The following is a 17,294-nucleotide window of genomic DNA, read 5'->3' on the forward strand; positions in this document are numbered from 1 at the left end:
CGTCACTGCACATGCATCCGCCACACGGCATGAAAGAAACAGGAGAAATGTAAATATAAATATTAATAACGTCGGCAAGAGCTAATTTATGTTTCAGCCTTATGATGTTGACGGAAGGTTTTTTTTTACTTTTAATTGGCTCTCTTTCTGCTTTTCGCAGTGGCATGAAATGCATTTAAAATCATAGAGTGCTTGAGGAATTAAATATAATATATATTATCCAACGGTATAGTGGCCATTTCAGCGCAAGCGTGATCCGCCTCCGCGTCAATTGCATGGGCGGTTCTTGCCTATTTTGCTCCCGAGCCTTCGCTATTAATTTATCCTGCAATTCTCAGAGCCACGTCCGTTTGCTTGAACAAACAAGCATAGTCGCAAATTGCCTTGCATTTCGTAAAATCAACTTCGACCCAAAGCAAACATTTCCAAAGCAAATTATCGATGCATCTTTCAGGACATTTCATTAATGTTTGAGTTCTCTAGTTAAACTCTTTAATTTCTTGCACTCATCAATATTCATTTCATTATCAAGCAATTTGATTGATACTCTCTACTACAGCCGTTTGAACTGTAGTGGTTAATCACTTTAAAATACTATAGAGGCCGATTTGCTAAAATTAAGTTCACAGCTGGAATATGACATATGACGCAAAACAAGAATTTTTTCAAATAATCTTCACTTTTGTTTCCGTGATGTTCCTGTAATCATATTATTTGTTGCCCTCTTTTATTTCTTTAATGTTATTTTCGACAATGCACACAACATCTTTTGCACTAAATATTTTATGAGTAATTAAAAGGCTAGTTAAGACAGTTCTATTTATCTTTCTTGCTCTAAAAATACACTGAAAGGCGCCCTTCCCCATCGTAAAATTCCCCTTTCAACTCATTAAAAGGTGATGTCTTGGAATAAAACAAACACAGCTCCGTTAATTGCTTGCCAGTAATGAATTTTATCTGTCTCTGAATACGGCTCTTATCGCTAATTACATAATTATTCGACGCTGAAATTAAGGAGACGGATTTGGATGGCAGGAAAGTGGAGGAGCTTCTATACAAATTCGAGCCAAGCACGCGCGCTTTGTCGCACGCACAAAAGGAGCGAGAGCGCCTGCAGACACGAAAGCATGCTTTTTGTTGGACGTCTGTGTCGTGCCAGTTGCCTAACTACGTTCAGCTGACAATATGAACTGTAAATTCGGTAAATTCCTCTAGGCTGGTCACAGACATGCCCTCTCCTATTTGCTTTTCATGCGTGTGTGTGGGTGCGTGTTTCGAGCGCTGCGTACTTTAACTTAACGAGACTGTGTTTTACCCTTAACATCTATTGCTATAACAACAGTTGACGAGAAAGGCAGGGATTTATTTTCCCGTAAATACATACACCTACTAATATTTCTAAGCAATATTATGTTAACATATAAAATTATACACGTTTTTTATAAATAAAAAGGAAAATATAATAGAAAAATGTGTGAAGAATCCAATTTACCTTTAAATAGTTGATATACTTTCTAAAAACTTCCCTGGTTGCAGTTTCAATTTTTGAGAAAATCGACTTGCATAAATATTTTATAGTAATTGAGCTCCTTAATGGAATAATCATGATTTATTTTGCCAGAAGGGAATTTAATTCATAATTTGCCCACCATTGGATAGATAGAGGTATCGAAATCAAGTGAAAATATCATTTAAAAATCGCTAAATATTTCGAGAAAATTGCCAAAATCTGAAATTTAGCTGTCCCTTCTGGTCCTGATTTCATTGCTGCACATTATAAAGATAAACTGTTGCTAAACTTCACAAACAATATAGGCAAAATGTCCTTAAATGCCTTGGCCTACTTAAAATTAACGTAATTCCGATCTCCGTTCTAATCCACTCGTGTAAAGGCAAAGCGAATTTTGTCATATTTATGCAAGTTATAAATCATACTAGTAGTCATAAATAAAACGACTCTTTTATACGAGGTATGACCAAATTTTTCTTCTAATTTCCGATGATAAGGGTGGCACAGTTATTGGGTATTTACTCCCGATGTTTTAAGTTTCGACGATGTTTAAGGTCGACTTTATTTCTAATGGTCGGTAATTCACTTCAGCTAACTCATCAGCGGTAGATAATTAGTTACAGAGGAAGCTAAACGCCGAGGTCTAATTTGCCGGAACTCCCATGTTGATATAGTTATCCAGATTTTCAGATCCTCCAAATTTTAGTTTTTTTATTATTTATTTCTGATGGTTGCCATGGGGAAACAATTTTAAAAATCACTCGTAATTGTCTTAAAATCTGTACTTCCTTTATTTTTCATATTATTTACAATCGACCTAAGAAATAATTCAATATACATACACAGAACTACAAAATAACCTCACGTTTAAGATAGAAATACTCAAATTTCTAGGGGTGCAGTTTGACCTCAGCTGTTTTCTCATAATTTTCCAAAATTTACAGGAACATAAGTTATAAACTATTCATTTATATGGGGTTGATCTAATAATGAAAATCAACTCTTAAAACGTAAGCAAATAGGTCCACACGGCATTTTTACAAACTCCCAGAAATAATATGTAGTAGTTAAATGGTCGATAATTAAATGATACTTTTTAGTGCAAACAGAATGACACATTCATAGCGACATTAAAAAATGACTTGTCCTCATGATCTGCACACTGCATGTATTCAACTTCACTAGTATTAAAGACAATGCCAAAACATCCATAATTTAGATCATCCATAATTTAGATGAATGACAGTTAAGGGGTTTGATCATTTAGAATATGATGTTCTTAAAAATGGTGCGGTCCGAGAGATCGACCCTAGCAAACTTAATGCTGACCAGGTTCTCAACGCGCTTCAGGTTGGAAGTATCGTAGAACTTGTAGAATCCAGCTTTCTTCAGCTGCAGCACAACCTCAAGGTGGCGGCCCTCGCAGCGCAGCGGCTGCTCAAGCTCAACAGTGGCCTCGGCATCATAAGGCACCTCTGCCTCCCAGTCCAGCGCCAACAACTCGCGCAGCCCATCCTCAACGATCAGACGCACGCTCTCGTGGTAATTGTTCTCCTGAGGACGCCATTCAGAGGCACCTGGCACCTGCCAACAACAGTAATGATTTTTCAGAAAGGGTTGAGTTACATAATGGAGAATTACAAGCAATAATTATTTTTATTTCGCATTTCCTGCACACAATTTTTAAGTACATTTTCACTTATTTTTCTCAAATTTGCATAATTTAGCCGAATTCAATGGGGCAACGATACATTAAAATAATCTAGCTCGAGGCCTCAAACAAAAATATAAATGTTTTATAACATTGATTCAGTGTTCCACTCTAAAAAAAATTAAGATACATGAACAAAAAATTGTAGAGATAAAAGCTAGAAGCAAATATATGCGACAAAACTACTAAATTTAACCTTTTACAATCTAATAAGATCCTTAAAATATCAGTATTTAATTTAGTAAAAATGAACAATTAATAGCATTTCTAAATCGAAGAAGGAACTCTTCCAATTTTTAATAGTTGATATTAATAGAGCACTCACGTTGGCCAGGAAGAATGGGTCGCAAGTCTGCGTGCTGATGGTGAAACCGCGCAGACGCACCTGCGGCGACCGGCACCTCAAGCCCAGCCGAAACTCAGAGTGGGCGGCGACGTACATCGGGACAGTTGGGCAGTTAGGCGAAATGCGAGCCAAGATTGGTTTTCCAACGGACATGGCTGAAACATTTAGCCCTTCTAAATACTGTTGTCATAAAATAAAAGTTGACTGAAGGATTTAAATTTACCTTGTGGTGCAGGGGCCTTCTCTACAGTACCATCTTCATTGACCATGAAGTAAGCCTGAGGCTCATTGCCAACTATTCTCATCTGATCTTCCACCTCAAAGTAAACGACTGAGTCCTAAAAATTAGAAATTAAAATTAACCATAATAACAAAAACACAAAATTTTGTGTTGTCTTTCCCGGCTTTACACACCTGCTTTGAGCCTTCAGACTTGACAATGCGACGGCGTGGTCGCTTCTTGGACGACTTGGTCGCCTCGGCCTCGAGCACCCTGGGGTCGGTCGGGTCCATTCCAAGGACGTACACCATGTGGTGCTTGGCCCTCAGGTGAGCCCTGACGTTGGTGGTACCACCACCGTGGCGAACTTCTTTCCCGCATAAGTTGCAAATCCCTGTCAGTTCGTTCTTCTGGAAGTATGCCCATACGTCCGATTTTGTCTCTCGCTTCGATGTGGACGGTCGGCTAGCTTTGGCCGGCGATGGCGCGGCCTCATCTTCGCTTTGAGGTTCAAATTCGACCACAGTTTCCTCGACGTTAGACATTTTTCAGCAAATTTACCGATAGGACGCGGAATAACTGGCGGGACGCTGGTTCTGTTAAAATCAAGATGGCCGCCCAGAAAGCGTTTCCCACACCGAATGAAATATTAAATTGGTATCGATACTCTACCGGTTGGACTTTCAACTGTCGTTTAGCTAGCATTAAAAATGGGCGCGATTCAACAATTTTATCGACTGACAATGTTTTACTGTGATGTTTTGTAATGTGGTGACCTCTCGCGGTTTTAATAAGTGCTATTTGGACCAATAACCGGTAGAACCGGATTTGCGCGGGAAGCGACCCAGGAGAAACACTTGTGGAGGTGCAGATTGACAGCTATTAACGCTATTAATTTAACAAAAAGCTATAGCTGCAAGGTAGAAGCAGTACATAAAGCTTATTAAAATAATAAAATATAAATTCAATGACAATAACGTTAGATATTTAATTCTGAGAGCATAAACGTAATTATTAAAGAATGGAAAAATTCTAATTTTTCCTTTTTCAATTCCCTAATAATTTCCAAGTTTAGATGAACGATAAATGATATTATTCGGCTATAGTTATTTAGTATTAAAAATCTAAATTCATGGATATTCCCAATTAAGATTACCGAAGAACCAACTAATCGCATTGAATGACACTATACCAATAGAAATTTGTCATAATTAGAGGTCCCAACCGCGAGATTTAAGGGATCGGCTTGGCCAAATTTCCTGCCCGGCAGCAGCGACTGGCCATTTTCATTAATTTAAACTTGAAGTTTGATAGCGCTTAACGGCTCAAAAGTCCGGAAGACATGTTTTCTCCAGCACTTTTCAATTTTTGACTCTTTTTCAACGTCTGCTGCCAACGTGATCTAAAAATTGCCAGGTAGCGCGGCGCAGTGCCGCTGGCCGAGGCCTCTAGTCACATTATAATATTATTTTGATCCGAATAAAGTTGTAAAAATGTAAGCAAAAACTTCAATAAATAAGTTATGCAAGTAGAACAAATTTAATTATTTTAAGTGAGCCAATACACGTTTAATATCGAAGGTACTAGAAGAGCCAGTCAATGACCAATAATTTTTTTTCCAACAGAGGACATGAATGCGGTGCAATAAAATTCATTATCATATAACAAGGTGCCGACTAGAGTTCAATTGTGGCCGAAGAAGTCCCGCCTCCAGCGGCGAGCAGTTGCGGTCGCGTTGGGCATGAGACGTTGGTCTACCGCGAACGCCCTAGTGTCGATGACTTCGCACTCCACTTGCAGCAGGGCTACCTTATGACTGGGCACAGACGCGTTCACTGTGGGCAACACCAGGGCCACTTTGGGTCTGGAACTGACGTTGTGCGCCTTGGCAGCTCGCAACACGTGCTCTGTGCTGAACACATAGAAAAAGTCATCACGACGCCCGATTGCGTCAAACAATGCCTCGTGAGGTCCGTAAAGAGCTAATGCACTGCTCTTGCGCAGTTTCTTCTTTGCTGCAGGTCTTGGTACACGCTCAACCCTGCTCGAGTTTGTTGAGAAGCAGCCGCGAAGCTGCGAATTTAGACGATCCTGCAAAAAGATGTTTTAAGTGTGATTTTTGACGACAATCTGATGAATAACCCACTTTACTGAGTAGGTTATTTGTATAAAATTTGCTATGCTTTTTATGATGTGGCAAGTACTTCGATTTATATTTAAGTTATTACATTATTTAGAAAAAAAGATAACTTAAAATTAACTGTGGAATATACAATGCAAATTTAATATAAATTGTGGTTCTTTCTTTTTCTGCGTAGAAATGGCAGTTGGTTTTTCGAGCATGGCAACAACTTTGGTTATTGGTTTTAAATCATAAAGTAATAATTGAGATTTTGACTGGTCTGTTGCTCTAACTAGATTTTTTTTTTTTTTTTTTTTTTGGTCAGAACAAGGTTTAGCCTTGTCAATTTGTGCATTTTTGCAGCGCAGAAGTCAATACATACAAAACGGCTTGCTGTTAAAGCTGTGTTTCATGCTATTAACAATAATTTGGTAGGTATACCTTCTGTCATTTATTTTAGAAGGGCACTTATTTAGGAAAAATAGTTTTGGTGGAAAAAGTTGAAAATATATGTAATTGATAGAAAAATAAATGGAGAATTCTAGTCAGGATTTTTAGTATTTTTAGGCATTGTCCTTGTGTGACAAACAAAAGAAGTAAGGTATTGTAAAACAATACCAGATAAACTTGTTCAAAAAAATTTTCTTGTTCAGGAAATACAGTATCTCGACCTAATTTGCTGGCAAGATCTCTAGTAGGCTGCCATTTACTTTTTTTCTTATATTCCGTGAAGTTAAATTCATGACCAAACGACACAACAGATCTGGAAAACCTAACCCTTTTTGCCTGATTTATGGTTAAAAAATTGACATCAAGGTTGATTTTTTAATCCTTGATAAATGCAAATGAGGAAGCACGCGAGGTTGTCATAATTGTCAGAAGAAACAAAAATGCAGCTTACTTGGTGTGTAGCTGTATAGCAAGCTGTTTATTTTTCTGTATTTCTAGATTTCTACTGTACCTTAATGTTGAAATATTTTGTACACACCAAGGAAGCTGCATTTCTGCTGACAGTTGATTTTTCATATCATTACTTAAATCAAAATTTCTTGTCCAATACACCAATTATTTTTTCCTGTAGAGGCCATGAAAAAAACAAGGATATCCAGAAAAATTGAGTCACTCTTTGACAACTAGATAAATTTCCTATTTTTTAAACTTTTTGTAGGATCAACCAATTATTTAAAATAACCTGTGAAACTTACCGATTCAGTCTGATTTATTGCAACAGGGCAACGGGGGAGCGCCTTGGGCTTGCTGTCGCCCATCCAAAGCAAAGAGCGACCAGCGGGACTTCTGATTGGATGTTGGACAACAGGGTCTGGCAGATCAGATGGTTGGAAGACAGAGAGAGGGTTGAAGGCGACCAGCATGAGACAAGCGCAAAGGGTGATCACGCCCTTTTTGCCGCGGGGCACCTCTTGCTTTGCCAGTCGCGCCTTCAGCTCTTCATTCTCGCACCTGAGCTGTTTGTTTTCCATCAGAAGGTTGTTTATCCGTGTCTCCAGCGCGTTCAAGTACTCTTTTTTCTTCTTCCGAGACTGGCAAGCTGATTCTCTGTTTTTGATCATGCGCTGGTGCTTCTTGAGGAGTCGCATATCTGTTGTTGAGGTTACAGTTTCTTGACCAGGTATCCACTCTGCAAAATATGTTCTTGGTTTTGGTTTTCTGATGAGAGTTTAAAATGTGATGGCTGTACCTATTTTTATGGGTCTCGCCTTTATGTCCTCGGCAGGTTTTGGTTGTATCCTCTTGGCTGTCTTTGATCGCCCTGCAATTTACGCGATTATAATTTTCAAAGCTTACAGGAATGACAGATGCAACAAACTGACCATTAACTGGCACAAAATTCATTTGAGGCAGCATCACAACTGATTGGAATTTTGGTACAACCACTCTGGGGGGAGAAACTGGCGGCGTTTCAGTTTCAGTCTTGGGCCAGCAGCCACTATCAGAGCAGCCGCTATCAGAGCTGCCGGTTGGACTTGGTGGCGTACCCGGTTCATTTTTCACACTTATTTGCATGTTATTTCTTGACAAAGAGATTTTATCTGGAGCCCATTCCAGTGGGATCTTGTCCAAATTCAAAATTCCATCACTGAAAAGGTAATCTTCCTCGACATCCACTCCCACTTGAAGCTAGACAAAAGGGATTAATGACTGACCAATTTTAAAAAAAAAACTGTTCAGTTTACCTCCAGATCATCACTCAATGACGGAGGGAAATTATCAATATCTGGCATGTCCGAGAAACCGGAGAGACCTGAAAGCATTATTTTAGTTTTTAAATATTTTTTTCATTTGTCTATATGTATGATATGTTTATAGATATATTAATTATTATGTAAACTTGAAATACAATTTTTTAAAACCATTATGTATATTATTAGTTACAGTCATATACATAATATATTATAAAATATTTAAATAAATTATTGTATGCTAACAATGTGTAAAATTGTTATTAATACACAAATCTCACAATATATTAAGTTTTAATGCAACAAAAAATAAAAGTTTAGGTAATTGATGAATTGATTTTAATTTAAGCAATAAACTTTTAACCATGTGAGCACAGGATGTCAACAATAATATACATAGAAGCCGGAAACAAGAGCAGAATGGAGAACATGATTGCTACGTTGCACTATGTGGCCGAGACATCATTAAATTAATGAAATCGAAAGGAAGCGATAAGAAAAAAATTAGTATGGTTAATAAAATATCATATATTACGTCATATCTAATTGAAGATGTTAAAATTTGAAATGCAAATTTTGTACAAACCCAAGTCAAGATCGCTGTCCATGCCAGCAAAGTTGGGTAGCAAAAATTGCTCCAGGTTGACCTGTTCGTCCATTTGTTTGTGGATTGTGACTTAAATATACTCCGAGATTTTTTCGAGAGTAAATGGCCGTTAATTGCGGCCCTTAAACGATAAAATTGCAACAGAAATGCTCGTCAGATAGATCACGTAAATACATACACAATTTTCATTTTCAGAATGGATGCTGTCAAAAGGTGGGTGGAAAGGGAATGGGCCATGGGCGTGGAACACATCAAAACACAGAATGCTGCCAACTAACCTAAAAAAACTAAAACTCTTGAAGTTAATCATATTGATTCTTCATTTTTGCCATCATTCTACACGTAGTCAAAGCTGTATGATTATTATTTTCATCTATTGTTTTTATACATTAAGAACAGCTTAATAAAAAACCCAAATTAAAATTTGATTTTGTATGTTTCTCCCCCTACTGATAAAAATAAAAAGAAAAACAACAGCCAACAGCGAAGTTAAGCAAAGCAGAATAGTCCGCACAATGCGCATGTGTGCCAACACGTTTCCCTGTTTAAAGAGCACACTGAGCACAGGAACAGGACTAGTGCCGAGTGTGCACCATCTATAGTGATTTCTAATTTGTGGTCTGTTGTGTTAAAGGTTCCGTCGGTAGGATGGTTGATGAAAGTACGAAAAAAACCCTATCAAAAATCCCTCTGCTGAAAACTAAAGCAGGCCCGAGGGACAAAGATCTCTGGGTTCAAAGGCTAAAGGAAGAATATCAATCGCTAATTCAGGTGGGTAAATAATAAAACTTTCACTGCAACAAGTTTCCAGCTGTCAAAAATTCGATATTTGGTTTACAGTACGTGCAGAACAACAAGTCTGCCGACAATGATTGGTTTCGACTAGAGTCTAATAAGGAAGGCACTAAGTGGTTTGGAAAGTGCTGGCACGTCCAGGACATGCTGAAATACGAGTTTGACGTCGAATTTGACGTGAGTTGCAAACCCTTCAATTTTTGTCAATTGCTAATTAAATAAAAATTTATGTAAAATTCAGATTCCAGTAACGTATCCCACGACTGCTCCAGAAATTGCGCTTCCTGAATTAGATGGGAAAACAGCAAAAATGTACCGTGGAGGAAAAATTTGCCTGACCGATCATTTTAAGCCTCTTTGGGCAAGAAATGTTCCCAAATTTGGAATTGCTCATGCGATGGCTCTAGGGGTAAGAAATTAATATTAATTCAGGGTTAAACTCTAGACTAATTTTGGCATCTCACAGTTGGGTCCATGGCTAGCTGTTGAAATTCCTGAGATGATTGAAAAAGGAGTTGTGAAATACAATGAAAAAGAGTAATGGGTCATATCTTGGAAAAAAACTACTCTTGTGTTGGTTTATTTTGATATTCTTTTAATATTTCTGTTATAATAATATACCATTGTGATAACAAATTAAAAACCATGTTATCTCAAAATACACCTCTAAAATATTTTTATTTTAAAAAATGTTTTGACAAAAATCTTTTCCTTTAAACCGTAAAAAATATGGCTTCTATCAATCATCATTAAGAGAATTATAAAAAATTTTGATTTTCCCATCACAGAATAAAATCAAGCAGGACTTTGTCCGCTTGCCCAGAGGTACGCGTTGTCAAAAAGTTTCTGCCAGGGTGCAGTGTCGAGCTGGCTCCACTGGCTGGGCTTGAAGGGCAAGTGCCAGGGGCGCACGCAGCGCTCAGGGTGGGGCATCATCGCCAAGTGGCGACCGTCAGCAGAGGCAATGCCCGCTGTGGCGTTAGGGCTGCCATTCGGGTTAAATGGGTAAGCCTGCGTGGGCCGGCTGTCTGGTCCAACATATCGCAAGGCGACGCGGTCATCAGCTACTCCGGCGAGGAGGCCCTCTCCGTGCGCCACCCACGCACCCAAGACGCTGCCTTCCATGTCCTTCAACCACACTTTAGAGGCTCCCTTCTCGACTCGAATGGCGCAGAAACGGCTCTGCAACAAATTGGGTATTTCAGATAGTTTCACCCTAACAGTTAATTTGAATTACAATTTATGAGACATTATTTGGCTAGTTGAGGCCTAAATTTAATTGCTGAAATTAATTCTAATTCCTAAGAATAAAAAAATGCTCAATCATAGCTGTCGAGAATTACTGAAATTATTTGACAATTTTTAACTAACCATTCTTTCCTTACAAAAAATTTAAAATGGTTAAAGGCGAGAAATATTTGCGAAATATTTTAAAATCCATGTTGAGAATGAATGTCAAATTAAACTGCCAGCTGATAGATAAAAAATCCCTAATCAACCGTATGAACATGATGTTTCATGAGCCTTTAGCCAACTTGAAACTCACCTCAAAGCGTTCAGACTTGTTTCGTTTGAGTGCGACTCCCTTTCCACACCATCCAAGCAGAGCCATTAGCTGGCAGCCATTACAGACGCCCAGGCTGAAGGTGTTTGGACGATTGAAGAAATCGTCAAGCTGGGCTGCTGCGGAGGGATGGAATCTCAGGGCAGCGGCCCATCCCTTGGCGGAGCCAAGAACGTCAGCATAACTGAATCCACCTGGGAAAATAACCCCTCTGAATGCACTCAGGGAACTTCCAGCCAGCAGGTCAGACACTGTGACATCCCAAACCTAGAAAATTAAAAAGGTCTTTAAGTAGAAAATCAAAATCACAATATGTCTTGGGAATCGATATTTTGATAAGAAATCTGAGTTGTTAACTGATATTGTATACATAACTTTTCTGAAAAATCGTAAAACGGAAAAAGCTTTTTGGTGCAGAACTGTTTAATAAGAGTACCTCAAACCCAGCTGTGACCAGGGCAGCAGCCATCTCTCTATCACCGTTGACACCTTCTTCCCGGAGTACGGCGACTGGAATGCTTTTTGAGATTAGTTGAGGGCGGCTGACCCAATCAAATCCAGCGATCTGCTCTGGCAGCGTTTCTCCTGATACCAAAACCTCAAATTCTTCTTCGACGCATTTGTTGTTGGCCTGTCGCAGCTCCAGCTGATAGGAAGTCTCCTCCCAAAGCTTAATGAGGTTGGACAGGCTGGTGTGCAGTAGGTTGGTGCTGTTCAGGTTAACGTTGATAGTCCTGTTTTTCGTGGAAGACCCTATCACATGGCAGGGCACTCCCCTGCTTCGGAATGTGGCGAGGGCTGCTTCTCGATTGATGGCGGCCACCTCAAGCACCCAGCCGACTTCCTCAGCAAACAGCACTGCTAGCGAGGGATCTGCAGGTTTGCTGTCAACGTTTAGCTGTAGCCCACAACAGCCTCCAATGGCCATCTCAACGGCAGCCACCAGCAGACCTCCGTCACTGATATCATGCCCCGCAACCACAATGCCGCACTTAACCAAATGCTGAAAAATAAATCATCAGCATCTAGTGCTCAAAGTGAACATAAAAACTTACCTGGATAGCTTCGAAGGCGCTGACAAACAATTTCGCATCATTCAAATCTGGAGATTCGTTTCCAATTTGGCCGTAGCACTGCGCCAAGGCAGAGCCACCAAGTCGACACTTTCCACCACTCAAATCAACATACAGCAAAGCATCCTCTCCGGGTAGTTTCAGATCAGGAGTGGCCACTTTGCGAACATCAGGGCAAGGAGCGTAGCATGATACCACCAACGTTCCTGGAGCCTAAGCCAACGCATGTAGTTTAAAATATTTTAAAAATACGCAGGAAATTATATGCAAAAACTATATAATATACTTAATGGCTTATATTTACTCTGCGCGGAGTTGACAAAAGATGAGTGGCTATATAAGTGAAATAGAAGAGGAGAATTCAGTTTTTCCTCTCAAATTGGCCACCCATCCTCAACAACTCTGCGCATGGAAGAGCAAGCATGTTAGTTTGAATTTCATTATTTCTGCAGTTAGAGTTTTAATTAAACGCTAAAAAGTGTTTAAATGTTTTCAAAATAGAAGTAGAACAAATATTCCTGGAATTTTTTCGTTTTGTATTGAGCAAAAATCCTTTGCATTGGAGAGATTGATGCTCTCTTGCATTAGGTCGCGTATTTTTCTTTAAATTCCGTGTTAGAACTCCTGCAACGATTTATACTATTCGAGAAATTGTTTGAATTGAACGCCACGCGTTTTTGTCCGATGCAAGCTGCCAGCTTAAAACCTGGTTGAGTTAGTGTTGGAGATTGACGCAACAGAGATGTTCGCTTTCCGTGAGGTGAGAGACTCGCTGCACCAAAGGCTAGCTGACGAGGGTTTAATACCCGAAATGGCTGTCCTAGTCATGGGTGTTTGGCTACAATGAATGTTTTGAGTTTTTTCTGGGACATTTTGGCACTCGCTTAAAATGTTTTAGAAAATTTGCTTAACGTTTGGCTTTTGATGATTTCTTGAATGGTCTGCGTTGCATTGAGTAGCATCCCTTAGTATAGTCCGAGAATCTTTTTTAATTAAGAAAAATAGAAGTAGTTTATACAAATCCCTGCACGCACCTTGACAGTTTTTCCTTCAACCCTTGCTGCCATAGATAGCGAGTCTTTGCCTCCATCAACAGCAACGCCAAGTTGTGCCATTACGTCGCTCATGGCTGCACAGGCGTCCCACAGGGCAGCCCCCTCTCCTGGCAGCTTGGCGGCCCACATCCAGTTGCCACTGCACTTGACGTCTCGCAGATCGCTGATGACTGTGGTTGCCAGGTTGCTCAGCGCCTCGGCCACGGTCATCCTGGCTCCACGCGCTGCGTCCACCAGGCCCTTGATTGGCTGCTCTCCAATTGAGGTGGCAGCTCCCTCGTGTCCAAAGTAGCTCAGGGCGATGACTGCCGCGTCTGCGAGAGGAGCCTGAAGCGGACCGACGCACTGCTGCTGAGCGACGAGACCTGTCACGCTGCGGTCAACCTGCGAAAAAATAATTATGTGGCATTCTTCAGCTAAAATCAAGACATACCTTGTTGGTCAGCCAGCGCTTGCTGGCGACGCTGGGGAGACGAAGCACCCTCTCCATAGCCTGCTCAACCGTAAGACCCAGAGGCAGCTTAAGTGGAGGTTGAGCCCAGTTGGCCCTCCGCAGGTCGAAATTCTTTGGCGGCATTTTGCCCAGCACCAGGGCGAGGTCGAGGTCCACCGGCAATTTGGCATCAGAAGCTGCGCCGGCTTCAATGAGCTTCACTTGTCCATCGCCTGTCACACTTCCAACAAAATCAACTGGACACTTTTCTCGTTTAGCCACAGCTCGCAGCAATTCCGCGTCCTTTCCTGTGATTAAAATAATCAAATAATCACTCATTATTTAAAAAGCATCCCTAATATCTGCTGATTTTTTTATTAATTTATTTTTGTTTACCTGGCTTGCAAAGAAGGGCGTCACTCTCTTGGTATTCAGCACCCCACAATTCCAAAGTGCTGATAGTAGGATCACCCAGCTGGAAGCGATCAGCGTAAATCACGGCGCCGGCAGGCTCCACAAGCTCTTTCAAAACATTCCCGTTGCCTCCAGCCCCTTGGTCGTGAATGCTGCAGATGGGGTTGCCCTGCGGCGACTCAAGGCAAGCACGGATGACCCTGTGGAGTTTTTGCTCCATTTCGGCATCACCACGTTGCACAGCGCCAAAATCTAGTTCTGCACTATTGTCACCTTGAACCTGAGGACGATCGTTTGATTAAAAATCGCAAATTATTTCTCATTCAATTTTCTTCATTGTACAAGGAGGGCCACATACAACGCATAGGAGAAAGATGTATGCATCGATTCAAACGTTAAAGTTTTAACTACTAAAGTTTTAATGATAAAATCTGAATTGTAACGCCTTTGCATGAAAATGATTTTTAAAATAGCGCATCAAAAGCAACTCCTGGCGCCTTTCAGTACTTCAGCAGTGCTTTTATTCATATCAATTTTAAATTTCTTTTTTTGTGTGGAGAGACATGACATGGGACAAAGTTTTTCTGTTATTTAAAATATCTAGCCTCAAAAGAAATACCTCCACAGAGCTGGCAGCTCCACCACCAACTCCAATTCTGTAAACAGGGCCGCCGACTTTCACAACTTCCATTCCTGAAATAATCAGAAGATGTATCAGATAAAAAAAGGCTTTTCATTTCTCAATAAGAAATTAACCTTTCTCAGGAGCTTGCTTCACCACTTGGTCGTGATCCAAGGCACCAATTCCACCGCTGAACATAATGGGCTTGACATATTCCCTCCTCTCACCGTCTGGCAAGACGAGGCCGAAGGACCTGGTGAAGCCGCACACGACCGGCTCGCCAAACTTGTTTCCATAGTCTGAAGCACCATTGCTGGCCTCCACGGCGATTTCCAAAGGATGGGCGAAGTTTGGCGGGTAGTGCAGGGACTCATCCTCCCAAGGAAGCTTGTAACCTGCATCATGCGTCTTCAAGAAATACTACAAAATCGATTTAATCGAACGAACCTGGAATGTGGAGCGCTCCAAAACTGTAGCCTGCAGTGCCTGCAATATAGTGGCCGCCTCTGCCGACGGCGTGCACATCTCGCAAACGCCCGCCAGTGCCCGTCGTGGCTCCACTGAATGGGGCAACCCCTGTCGGGAAATTGTGAGTCTCGGCGGTAAAGACGACGTGTTGAAGGTGGCGCGGGTGAACTTTGAAAGGGCTTGGGCGAGTAGGATCAGTTGGGCGCAATGCAGTCACCTGAGTTGAACATTGTAATTTGCCAACATCCCAAATGAAATGAGATTTTGTACCTCGAAGCCCCTGATGGCACTAGAGTTATCGTTGAATTTGATTATGTTGTTTTGATTGGAATGATCTTGAGTTCGAATGACCAAATCAAACAGGTTGTCTTTCTGCGGAACTCCGTCAAGGGTGACCGCCCCTTTGAAAAACCAATGCCTGCTGTGCTCGCTGTTGGACTGGGCCAAATCGAAACACTCGACTGATGTCGGGTTTCGCTTGAGCCGCTGGCTGAACAGTTCGTAATAGAACTGAAGATCCCACATGTCAAAGGCCAAGCCTGATGACACGCAATTAACACAATTAACTAGCCAATGAGGCCGCTATTTTGAAAGAGTGCCGGCACGCACCTAACTTCTTGTCGACCTCTTTCAGAGCATCTTGACCCCTGCCCAACACGTCGACTTCAAACCACGGCTGCGGCTTCACGTCAAGGTCAAACGAGGTGAGGGGCTTCAGGTAGCGGCATTCAGTCATGCGGTCGTGCAGCGAACTTAACAACTGAAAGACGGCTTGATTAAAATAAAGAATTTTTTTCCAGCCAAAGCAAAATCAATCTAGGTTATCGGATAAGTAGCAATAATTAATTCTCTGCTATTCTTTACACAGATAAACCATGGATTTAAAAATGTACGTTGTATTGACATACTTGCATAACAAACAAGATGGAAATAGAGCCCGATAAACAAACAGCATCCTGATTGTGATCTCATTTTTAATTATATAACTAATTATGACAAGCTAATATTTTTATATTAAAATGGTGAGTTTCGGACTCCCCTCTATGATATAAAATGAACGAAGACTTTTAATGTGTTTATTTATATATTATAAATATAATGTTTATTTATATAATATAAATAATAAAGAAAAACATGAAATCTATACAGCCATTGATGTTAAGCGTACACAAATTTAAATGTTTCCTTGAAAAAAAGGGGAAAAAATGACCACTTTACTTATGGTTAGCCTTGCTCACAAATCACGAAATTATATGGTGACGAAAATAATTACCTAGCTAATACGGCAGTAATTACTATGTAAATGATAAATATACCTGCTGCTCCACTTTTCTGTCGGCTTTTTGGGGCCATTTTAGGAGGTACCGGGTGGCAACCTCCAGTCTGACAACAGGGAGGCCGACAGCTTTGCAAATCGAGACAGCGTTGGTCGAAAAGGCCGTAGAAAAATTAAGACGTGGGCCGATCTCAATCAAAATCGAATCTACCGTCTCTGGAGGCAGCACCGAAGAATTTGTCAGTAATAATGGTGCATCAGGGTCTGCCAGTAGCCAAAGAAGACGACCAAGTTGGATGTCATCAAGGGCCTCGTCAGTCTCGAGCTGAACGTAGAACGACAACTCCGCATCCACAGAGGACAGGTCCGGAGAGACCTTCCTCAGGGTTGCCAGCCAAGAGGCCAGGCGGTCCTCCGAGGCGGCCGGCGTGCGGAAGAGACGAAAGATCATGTTGAGACGTTGAGAGACTGTCTTACTCTTGACTGAAAATGAAAATGAGGCGGTGGCCTGGAGCAATCCAAGAGATGCGGCAGAGAGGGCAGCGAGCACGTGACCCTTGAAGAGCAGGTCAGTGCTCTGGGCGCAACAAGTGGTCGATTCAGAGTGGTGGTACGGTCAGGCGACGCATAGACATCATCCTCTTTTGGCTCTTTTTCGTAAAGAGGCCTGGTTCCCGTTCCCACACTTTGCTTGTAGCCAATTATTGCTGGTTGCTGCCTTATTTACAAAATTTATTTTGCTCACATTACAACCAATCACCGCTGTGCGATATTCAAACGCTTACTTACACCAACCAGCTGCAAAAAAATAATATTATTATGTTTTAGAAACCTTTTTGCATTCTTAATTCAATCGATTTATTCATATTATAATTTT

General features: G+C 40.9%; 5 protein-coding genes across 6 annotated transcripts in view; 2 read left to right on the forward strand and 3 right to left on the reverse strand.

The window, feature by feature from the left end:
* Window positions 1-17,294, forward strand: part of LOC135941793 (leucine-rich repeat-containing protein 57-like) — a 74,265-nt gene that overhangs the window by 22,541 nt on the left and 34,430 nt on the right. The window lies entirely within an intron of this gene.
* Window positions 2,768-4,432, reverse strand: LOC135943600 (uncharacterized). 2 transcript variants are annotated; one of them, XM_065490228.1, is made up of 4 exons: window positions 3,982-4,432; window positions 3,791-3,905; window positions 3,547-3,740; window positions 2,768-3,094 (listed from the first exon to the last, which is right to left on the reverse strand). In XM_065490228.1, the coding sequence occupies exons 1-4, from the start codon at window positions 4,330-4,332 to the stop codon at window positions 2,774-2,776; spliced, it is 981 nt and encodes a 326-aa protein (XP_065346300.1). In that variant the 5' UTR covers window positions 4,333-4,432; the 3' UTR covers window positions 2,768-2,773. The 2 variants fall into 2 exon arrangements, with proteins under 2 accessions (XP_065346300.1, XP_065346301.1); XM_065490229.1 differs by having other exon boundaries at window positions 3,547-3,722; window positions 3,982-4,431.
* Window positions 5,304-8,963, reverse strand: Atf6 (bZIP_ATF6 domain-containing protein ATf6). Its single transcript, XM_065487719.1, has 6 exons — window positions 8,697-8,963; window positions 8,105-8,172; window positions 7,742-8,048; window positions 7,609-7,680; window positions 7,115-7,548; window positions 5,304-5,878 (listed from the first exon to the last, which is right to left on the reverse strand). Exons 1-6 carry the CDS (start codon window positions 8,767-8,769, stop codon window positions 5,471-5,473), a joined length of 1,362 nt encoding a protein of 453 aa, XP_065343791.1. The 5' UTR covers window positions 8,770-8,963; the 3' UTR covers window positions 5,304-5,470.
* Window positions 9,266-10,175, forward strand: Ufc1 (Ubiquitin-fold modifier conjugating enzyme 1). The gene is made up of 4 exons (XM_065487720.1): window positions 9,266-9,488; window positions 9,558-9,689; window positions 9,754-9,921; window positions 9,979-10,175. The coding sequence occupies exons 1-4, from the start codon at window positions 9,366-9,368 to the stop codon at window positions 10,051-10,053; spliced, it is 498 nt and encodes a 165-aa protein (XP_065343792.1). The 5' UTR covers window positions 9,266-9,365; the 3' UTR covers window positions 10,054-10,175.
* On the reverse strand, window positions 10,063-17,071 carry Pfas (phosphoribosylformylglycinamidine synthase). Its single transcript, XM_065487718.1, has 13 exons — window positions 16,458-17,071; window positions 15,751-15,901; window positions 15,412-15,680; window positions 15,121-15,358; window positions 14,808-15,068; window positions 14,671-14,744; window positions 14,034-14,331; window positions 13,638-13,945; window positions 13,184-13,588; window positions 12,132-12,362; window positions 11,513-12,079; window positions 11,059-11,343; window positions 10,063-10,694 (listed from the first exon to the last, which is right to left on the reverse strand). Exons 1-13 carry the CDS (start codon window positions 16,866-16,868, stop codon window positions 10,308-10,310), a joined length of 3,885 nt encoding a protein of 1,294 aa, XP_065343790.1. The 5' UTR covers window positions 16,869-17,071; the 3' UTR covers window positions 10,063-10,307.

This window comes from Cloeon dipterum, chromosome 4, assembly GCF_949628265.1.
Source record: "Cloeon dipterum chromosome 4, ieCloDipt1.1, whole genome shotgun sequence".
NCBI lineage: Eukaryota > Metazoa > Arthropoda > Insecta > Ephemeroptera > Baetidae > Cloeon > Cloeon dipterum.

Excerpts from the sequence above, each read along its gene's own strand:
- LOC135943600 (XM_065490228.1), bottom strand. The coding sequence starts at position 4,332 with ATGTCTAACGTCGAGGAAACTGTGGTCGAATTTGAACCTCAAAGCGAA. Across the intron at positions 3,906-3,981 it reads AGTCTGAAGGCTCAAAGCAG|GACTCAGTCGTTTACTTTGA; the intron begins GTGTGTAAAGCC and ends TCTAATTTTTAG. Across the intron at positions 3,741-3,790 it reads GAAGGCCCCTGCACCACAAG|AAGGGCTAAATGTTTCAGCC; the intron begins GTAAATTTAAAT and ends AACAGTATTTAG.
- Pfas (XM_065487718.1), bottom strand. The coding sequence starts at position 16,868 with ATGATCTTTCGTCTCTTCCGCACGCCGGCCGCCTCGGAGGACCGCCTG. Across the intron at positions 15,681-15,750 it reads AGAGGTCGACAAGAAGTTAG|GCTTGGCCTTTGACATGTGG; the intron begins GTGCGTGCCGGC and ends GCGTGTCATCAG. Across the intron at positions 10,695-11,058 it reads ACAAGTCTGAACGCTTTGAG|AGCCGTTTCTGCGCCATTCG; the intron begins GTGAGTTTCAAG and ends AATTTGTTGCAG.
- Atf6 (XM_065487719.1), bottom strand. The coding sequence starts at position 8,769 with ATGGACGAACAGGTCAACCTGGAGCAATTTTTGCTACCCAACTTTGCT. Across the intron at positions 8,173-8,696 it reads GGACAGCGATCTTGACTTGG|GTCTCTCCGGTTTCTCGGAC; the intron begins GTTTGTACAAAA and ends TAATGCTTTCAG. Across the intron at positions 8,049-8,104 it reads CATTGAGTGATGATCTGGAG|CTTCAAGTGGGAGTGGATGT; the intron begins GTAAACTGAACA and ends CCTTTTGTCTAG.
- Ufc1 (XM_065487720.1), top strand. The coding sequence starts at position 9,366 with ATGGTTGATGAAAGTACGAAAAAAACCCTATCAAAAATCCCTCTGCTG. Across the intron at positions 9,690-9,753 it reads AGTTTGACGTCGAATTTGAC|ATTCCAGTAACGTATCCCAC; the intron begins GTGAGTTGCAAA and ends TGTAAAATTCAG. Across the intron at positions 9,922-9,978 it reads CTCATGCGATGGCTCTAGGG|TTGGGTCCATGGCTAGCTGT; the intron begins GTAAGAAATTAA and ends GGCATCTCACAG.